The sequence below is a fragment of the Schistosoma mansoni genome, chromosome 2, assembly GCF_000237925.1.
Source record: "Schistosoma mansoni strain Puerto Rico chromosome 2, complete genome".
NCBI lineage: Eukaryota > Metazoa > Platyhelminthes > Trematoda > Strigeidida > Schistosomatidae > Schistosoma > Schistosoma mansoni.
In genome coordinates this window covers 29308386-29317788 of record NC_031496.1, presented here as the reverse complement: position 1 = coordinate 29317788, position 9403 = coordinate 29308386, and the positions used below count along the sequence as shown (strand labels likewise).

At 35.0% G+C, this 9403-nt stretch overlaps 1 protein-coding gene across 1 annotated transcript in view; it reads left to right on the top strand.

Moving 5' to 3' along the window:
• Smp_178990 (hypothetical protein) overlaps window positions 1-5874 on the top strand; it is a gene marked incomplete at both ends in the record, with an annotated part of 24312 nt that extends 18438 nt beyond the window's left edge. The window contains 3 exons of the mRNA XM_018796321.1: window positions 2862-3067; window positions 4109-4903; window positions 5102-5874. Coding sequence (XP_018650545.1) covers window positions 2862-3067; window positions 4109-4903; window positions 5102-5874 — 1774 coding nt within the window. The remainder of the gene's footprint in view (window positions 1-2861; window positions 3068-4108; window positions 4904-5101) is intronic.
• Window positions 5875-9403: the final 3529 nt, after the last annotated feature.

The following is a 9403-nucleotide window of genomic DNA, read 5'->3' as shown; positions in this document are numbered from 1 at the left end:
TGAGGTATTTCCTGGAGTTCTAGTGAGAAGCAGTAACCGGTGGAGTTCAACCAGGTCTGTTGTGAGATAGGAACTCACTGATGACATTGGTGAATGGTTGCTCAATTTCGTGAATCAGTTGAAGTTAGAAATTAACACCGTTGGATGCCAGCTCAGTGGTCTATCGGTTAAGGGCTTCGGCTCGAAACTGGTAGGTCCTGGGTTCGAATCCCGCGAGAGTGGGTTCGTGGACGCGCACTGCTGAGGAGTCCCATAATAGGACGAAACGGCCGTCCAGTGCTTCCAGGTTTTCCATGGTAGTCTAGCTTCAATTGACTCATGATCTCAACTCTATAAAAATACTAAAATCTCCACAAAACCCCTTCTGATAATAATCAGTGCTCACTAGTGACTGACTCCTGCAGGTATTTCCTGGAGTTCTAGTGAGAAGCAGTAACCGGTGGAGTTCAACCAGGTCTGTTGTGAGATAGGAACTCACTGATGACATTGGTGAATGGTTGCTCAATTTCGTGAATCAGTTGAAGTTAGAAATTAACACCGTTGGATGCCAGCTCAGTGGTCTATCGGTTAAGGGCTTCGGCTCGAAACTGGTAGGTCCTGGGTTCGAATCCCGCGAGAGTGGGTTCGTGGACGCGCACTGCTGAGGAGTCCCATAATAGGACGAAACGGCCGTCCAGTGCTTCCAGGTTTTCCATGGTAGTCTAGCTTCAATTGACTCATGATCTCAACTCTATAAAAATGATATTTATTGCCAACACGTAAGCAATAAAACAGTTGCTTTCGATGACATTTTGATTGGTTAAAATAATTACTAGTGTTTCCTTTCTTCATCTAAATTTCTCTAGCCTATTATGATTGGCGTATTATTGATTATTTTTTGGTTAATCTCTCTTATTGACCGAAAATCCCGACTAACTTTGACCTGGCTATCAGACATCCAAGTAGAGAGAGAGAAAAATTGCTTTGGCTTAGGCCGTCGTTCTTGTTGTACCCCTGTTTTAGCAATTTGGAAATACAACAATGTTGGCTCGTTGCCAAATGTGTATGTTTAATCATGTTATAAAAGTGAGAAAAATAAACGATCATATAAAATCTAGAAATAATGTTTATAAGGCATTCCATATATATATATATATATATATATATATATATATATGAATTATAGGTGAAAGGTATTTCTACGTTTTTGTGTATCTGTTTATTCGTTTTATGTGTACATGTATGTCCGCATACTCTATTGGAATGCAATATAATAAATTACTAGTCTATATTATCCACTAAGATTGAAAATTGTTGTAAACATGTTTCGATCACTATTACTAATGACTAAATTAGTGATCAATTGATAGGATGAATAATGAAATACATTCCATGTTTCATTTTCTAACACTCTTGTAAAATCGACGTACATAAAGTAGTTTTTGATATCTTTGTCAATGAAACAAACACTTAGATAAATGGATGGATTTTAAGTCAATTAATGTTATACCTATTCAATATTTAGTTGTCGTCTGTCAGTCTTTAGTTATTTAACGATTATTGAACACTTTTTCAAACATCAATCTCATATTCCATTTATATTCGCATAGAATTATACGCTTTTTCCATACAAACAAGTGATAGATTATTGTTCAAATGTTATAAATCCTCCGTGATCAAAATTGCATCATTTAAGAAATCTATATTATTCTTGCTGAATATGTTGTTACTGCAGTTCATAGTGCGAATGTTATGATAATCATGAGAAATATTTTTTATGCTAAACAATTCTTGGTTTGTAATTAGTTAAACTACTGATATAAATTCTTTGGATTGTGTCAGTTACTTTGTTTTTCTTGGTTACTTTATGTGGCATCTTAAGGAATCGTAAATTCTAAGAAACTGATTAGCATACGGTTATAGAGGGATTTTGCATAAACAATTTGTACTAACCTATCAAACTTCAGCTGTGTAACAATCTATTACAACTAGTCTACTCATACCGATCAACTGAAGTCGTTAGGACATATGTTATGTATGTCTAACAACCACTTATTTCGATGCATTATTTTCGTTTGTGTATCATTAAGTTGGAAGAAAGCTAATGGTAACCATTCAAACATATGGCACCAATCGATAAAATAACTGGCTGCTGAACTTAGCCACGTTGGTAATGGCAAACTATCAAGTTAGGGTTCTCACTATTATTTTGATCAATGATTGTAGGCGTTATGTGACATGGCTCAGAGTCGATTGCGGTGACCCAGATGCATTCACTTGTTGTCTTCTCATAGGTCTTGAGTTTCATCTAAAAATTATTTTATATTTTTGACTTTGCAAATTCTTTCGTAATTCTCGTATTATATTATTTATCCTTAATATTTTCTATTATCACTGATTCTAATTCAATATTCATCTTGATAATTTGATGTAACTGTGCTATTGGGATATGGCGACTTGAGACGATACACAATTGCTCCAGGTTCTATGTTATCTAAAGCTGACTGAGATGCTACTAAGCAAATTAAAATAGTTGAGTGTACTACAAAGGAAAGTAGAGGTTGAAAGTTTTATCGAGAAATAAAAGTAACCACATAAAATATGACACAACTACGTATTTGTTAATTGATATCCCTTGGAGATGACTGAATTTTATGTCCATAGATTTTTAAAAAAGCCTCTTTGTTACATACAGTTTTCTGCTTTCATAAATAGTTCTTGAACATGAAGTTATCCTTATTTAGGTAGTGTTGCATAGTTTATTAAATTTAGTCGTTCACATTTAATTGTAAACTGCCATAAATGTAAATCAATTCAACATCTAATTAGTCATATCAAACTAATTTTCAATATTCTATCATTCTACTTGTTTCTCTCTCTAGTCCTTCATCAGCATTCACTCCAACCAGGGCATCATTTGGTAGTTTCCCAATGGATGTTAACTCTTCCGAATTTTCACTTTCTCCAACTACTGAGTCAATATCTTCGTCAATTCAAATAACTACTCGAACTCCTTCATCTGGATTTCATGAAGCTTCATTTTTTGGCTTATCTGAAGCATCTAGTTTACCAGATTGTTCGAGAGTAAGTTATTTTAATGGAATAGGAAAGGCTATTTTCATATACCGCAATTTTTCTTTTTGTTTTAAATTGACGCATATAATTTCTGTTCCCTAAATTGTAATACTAACTACTTATAGTTCAATACTTCATGTTTTTAAGCTTGAATTTGCTCGAGAATATTGATCTTTATTTACATTTAGGGAAATAATTCAGCAACTGCTTTTATAATTGTGTGTAAGCAAGTTTTTCTCATCTATTTTTATCTGCCACTTTGATTTTTACCACAATTCTGTTAACTACTTTAGTTATTGTTTGTGTGTACTGATATGTAATGAACCTTTGAAAGTACTGAAGTTGACTTTATTTAATTACTGAAATTTGTTTAAGTAGTTAGTACTATCGAGTAATTTATAGATTTCCCGATATTTGACACTCATCACAGTCTGAGGTTGCTCCACTAAGTTTTTCGTACCGCTATTGATCTTCTGTAGGACTAGTATATATTTCCATCGATTGATCCATGAGTAGTAGTATTAGTAGCCAATATCGCCAATATAACCTATATTTCTTCCTGATAACTACATTCAGACCACCGAACATCAAAACATAGTGTAAGATTTATGCTTCTATTTTATGTGAATTATTATTTGTTTGTGGTTACAGTTAGAAACCTCGCTTTGAGTAGAATAGATGGATTGTGACGAGCAGTAGAATCTAAGAAGAGCTTTTCATTCTATTTGAGAATTGTCCGTTGATGTTCATATTAAGACTTGAGTTATTGCCTTTTGTTTCAAATGCGAAATCATTGTCTATTGAACTACCAAGTCAAGATAGACCCTTATCTTTTCAACAAGTATTATGTTGATATAACTATCAATAAGAGTTTAAACTATTTCGTTGTTGATATTCAGGATTGAGCTTCAATCAACTTTTCAGTTTAGTTTTAAAAAAGACAAAGGGAAGGGAATGGTTTATTTTCAACAGTTTTACCGCTTATTAAAGATGTTCATAAATGTTTCACTGTTCTCTTTTATTCTGTCTTCATTATAGTTTGGTGTATCTTCAGATTCTGGTCCAAGTTCCAATCATCATTGTAATTGTAATTGTCATCAACGTCGTCAACAGCATTATCATCACCATCATAGACGAAATCAAACAAACATATCAATCGATAATAAGTCATTAAATCAATCTGGTAATATGTCAAGTAAACTGACAGACTTAGAGCCATGCTTTAAATTAGAAGACAGTGAGCCTAATATTAATGATAATCATCAGAGTAGAAATACTAGTAGTAGTAGTAGTAGCAGTAATAGTGATAGCAGTAGTTATTGTTGTAGTTATTCTTTACCATCAGTGAAATGTATGCTTAGATGTTGTTCACAACCTAATGATGATACAATTTATGATATCAATTATCGACATTCACCTCATTGCTCTAGAACTCTGAAGCATATACATCAATCACCTACTACTACTACTACCACTACTAATACTACTACGTGTACGTTTTTCACTACTATTTCTACAACTGCAATGATGATAACGACGAAGACATCAACAACAACTTCTAGTAATATCACCATCGCTAACACAGCAGCTGGATTAAAACGTAGACGTGGACCAAGCGGTGAATGTAACAATCAATATTGTAGAGATACTGATTTTCACAACGAATCCAATAATTATCATCATCACACTCATGAGGAGGAGAGAAAGCAATTATTGGCACACGAGGAATTACTGCCTTGCAATTGTTGTATGTTTAAAAGAACAACAGATCAATTAAAAAACAATCACGATGGTAAATCATTGTCTGACATTGAACATCTAAATTATATGTCTACAATTTTATCAAATAGTAGATTAGATGATACCTTAGACTGTCACCATCGACATCATTATCATCAACATCATCAGTCTACTTGTCAATGTCATGATGTACAGCGGCATTCAATGTTTCCGTCCATTGATCAGCATTCATCAATGATTCCTTCGTATTCCTGTTCTTCTGCCATCTCGAAATGTTTGTCTGTATTTGATGCACATAAATGTCAAGATAATGCCACTTTAATTGAATCTGATATACATGATGAGCATTATCACTATTTGTCTTCTACTGCATCATCAATAAAACACTGTACACAACCTAATTTGAAAAATACTACATTGATGATGGATAATAATGAAAATGGTAAAATTACTGAAGCTGTAAACGATAATTCATGTTCTGTCGCCAACTCTTTAAGAAATCCGTGCTACATATCGTCTTATGAGCATTGTTCTAGTGTTTTTTCTGAAGAAAACTTAATACACCGTTACACGTACAATGAATTAGGAAAACTTTATGAAATGACTGAAGATGAAAAGGAACATGAAACACCTGAAACAATGATTGATGAAAATAGCAATAATGGTAGAATATCCGAAACAAATTATCATCATCCTATAATTCTATTGTCATCGCCACCAATTCATGAAATTGCATTTACCCCAATTCATCCATCAACAAATATTGAATGGGATAATTCAGATGATAGAAATAGTGATAGTTGTAGAATACCGGTACATAATCATCCAGATGTACTATTGAACGAATCAGTTGATACAAATTTAAAAGATGATAGTACTGGTAGACAAGTTTTACTCTTTACACCGTCATCAACGAGTTCGAACTCTGATAGAGAATCAGATGACATGAAAAGTATTCTTTCTCCACAAACACCTAATCGCCAACGTACCTGTTCAGACATTCTACAAGAAAAATCAAATAACAACAAACAAACATTGTCTTTCACGGATCTGGACTTGGAATTGATCGAGAATGACTAAATTACATGATGACATATATTTCCCCTCCAGATTTTCATCACATTAATTTGTCTTTTTCATTAGTAAAACACTTTATTCACCAAGTGGAATCAATTAAATTAGATATTACTTTCATAGTATGTATTATAAATTTTGATATTTATAATATATTTTTTTGACTGTATGCATCTTATGAACTGCCTATGATATTTTTTGTAAATCTGTACATATCAGAAAATATACTACCCTCAGATTCAACTCGTAAATTTCCCATCATTCTTTACTTTTTAAATTCTTTTGTCATAAATATAATATTCACTCCACAAATGAATGATTTCAGAAAGCTAAAGATGGTTTAGAATGTATGAATCTTGAATGGTATATGTGTAAATATACACCACAGACAATCAGAATCAAAAAAGCGATGTCTAATTTTTCGACCATGTAAGTGAGGTGAAATTTCTGTTAAAGTTCACAATCTGAATGCCTGACACAGTTTGTGTGTTAACCATTACCATGTTTTTTTTTTATAGACCAGGCACTGTCACTGGAGTTGCACTGTCACTAATAGCCTAACTGACTCGACAAGAGATCTAGATCCAAGGCATTCGGTAACTATTTTTGACCACTTAACAAGAAAGCATATTGCACAAAGTAGTTTCTGAAATATTAAACTCTGGATTCCAGCGACAGCCAATTGCAATCAGTTCGATGGAAACCATTTTTTCCACATAAATCTAAAATTTTCGTTGACATATGACTAGATAAATTGCGAGGCACTATAACTCGAAGCGAATGTTGATATGAGTGGGTACTTTTTTCAGTGTGAGAAAAGATAGGCATAATATTTCATTGATAGGCATTTCTGATACACCTAGTTTATCCTTCTTTGCTGGTCATGATGTAGCTTAAAATAAAAAGACTATGTTACTACGTTATCCACTAGAACGAGTTTAAAGGGGTGGAGTCAAGAAATTGCATAAACTAAAGCGTACATCTGACTCATATTGCTTTTAGTAGCTAAAACCACACCATATACACTTCGTGATTACAAGGAGAGGATGACTCTGATGTACATATTTCACCGTTTTTGTGCTTATAAACGCCATTTATTTTAGTTTAGATCAACATTATTGCAGATACCAACTAGGGATTGCATATGAGGAAGCCTAACTCAGAAATGCATCCAACTACTTTTGCAGTACTAGAAGACAATTCATAAAACCCAATAAAAAATAATAGATACCACTTGATGAGTATTCGAAATAATAACTCCTCATTTAGCCTCTTTGTTATGATACTAATAATTCCTCTTTACATTAGGAAGCATATTGCTCTCCTGAAACATGTTCAAATGTACTTGGGATAAAAAAGTGCCATAATCAGCTTGCTTGGAAGCTGTAGGCGTGAAACTTACGAAGCACAGAGCGATTAGGGAAAATATGACGACGATATATCAGTCATGTCATCTACAACGTAGGAACAGGTACATATATGCATTGCTTCAAGTTGCCACACCTCATTAGCACAAGACGAACACTGAATTCACAGAAGTAGTCACTTCAATTGTAGTAATATATACATATATATAAAGACTGCATATGAGAGTATGATGAAGAGAGAAAGAATTAGCTGGTAGAAAGGAAGGTGTAAAGTGATTTTAATCTCATGGTTTAAGGGAAGACAAGGAATGTATACACCTACTCCATTATCGATTCTGAATCATGTCACGAATAGTCTCCAACCATTAGTTACGATAGCCACGCGGACCTCAACCAAGTAGTGTGCATCTGTAAATATGGTTCAGGACGGTGGCCACGTTCTCGTTTAGCTGCCCCTAACTCTCTTTCAACCATCCCCAACACCAGTCCGTGTTGCGCTTCGTGGTAATCTATACTCAGGCATACGTGACCCAACCATCTCAGTCGATGAAGATTAACAACTGACTTAACATCAATCTATAACAACAAACGCATAACTTCACTATTATTAACCAGTGGCCTCAGAAAATGCGAATATCCTCTTCACATAATGGCCACGGTTCTTAGCCCTTAAATAAAAATGGATAAACAGCTACGCAATATACTCGTTCTTTATTTGATAGACGGATATCTCACCTTCAACATAAAAGACATAACTTGACAAAAAAAAGCGGTTTCTGAATTTATGCAGCGATTTCATCAGATATCAACCCATTAGGGCTGATAACACTTCCAAGATAAGTGAAGATGTCAACGCGTTCGACTACTTCACGCTCTATCCTTAGTTCAGGCGTTGACACAGGTCAGTTCTGAAGCAAAAATTTGCATCTAGAGGAGGGAGAAACTCACCTCAAACATCCCGTCATTCCCGCTCAGTGCTATCAAAAGATTCAACATTTTATCAGCATCTTCACCAAACAAGACTATGTCATCTGCATATTCTAAGTCGATAAGTGGACCTCCTGATAGGAGATCAATTACCCAAAATCCAGACGATAAGGACGTTATTTCCAGCAGTAGGTCTACGATGAAATTGAACAAAAGTGGAGATACTGGACAACCTTGTTGTACACCAATTAAGGCTGTAAAGCCAGATGACAGTTCGCCATAAGCTCTGACTCGACTGGTAGTACTCAAGTAAAGAGCCCTCCCGAGATACTCTTTCTAATGACAGACACTGCCACAGAACCTCTCAGTCTACAGAGTCAAATGCTATTTTTAAGTCAAGAAAAACCATCATTGTTGGACGCCAATAAGCATGCTTGTATTCTAAGATCTGATGAATGGTGAATATGTGGTCGATGCAGTCACGACCAGGTCTGAAGCCAGTCTGGTTTTCTCATATTTGCAGTTCATGAGTCTTCCTTAGGCGCCCGATAATTATTGGGGCTAGTATTTTAGACGCTATATTAGTCAAACTAATCCCTCCATGCGAATATTCCTCAAGATTAGGACGAATAGCTTGACAAAAATTGGGCGCCGAGTATAGAGAAGTCATTATATGTCAAATTTATATTTGAAATAATCTCAGCGATTGAAATTCAAACAATTCCAACGTTTGATTTTGATTATTACCCTGAAGAAGTCCGGACAAGTCAGCTGAACGAAACGTTGGAATTATTTAGATTTCAACCGCTGAAATTATTTCAAATATAATGTTGCAGAAACCCCATTGGTTTTTCGTAACGGTTTAGTTCAAATCACTAATAGATGTGGCTGCTGTTTTCATAGATGTTCGTATATCTTTCCAAGCAACATCTTGGTCAATCTCGTTTTCAGAATTACACAAGTGTGACCCCAGTTGTTCCTGGAATTTACCTTTGGTTTTCTCACCGCTAAGTTAAACTCTTATGGGTCTTCTTAATATGGCTTTTCTGAGTCCAGTGAGGTGCAAGCGAATTCGTGCTCGTATTGGAGCATGATCAGAGTCTAAACAAATATTCCAGAACGAGCGGCAGCCACCTATTGTGCATCTCCAATGATGACTGACGGCAATATGGTCCACTTGAGTGCATCGTTGGTTTGGTTCAGGGGGTCCCCATGTTAGACGATCTTCCTCTTCATGTTTA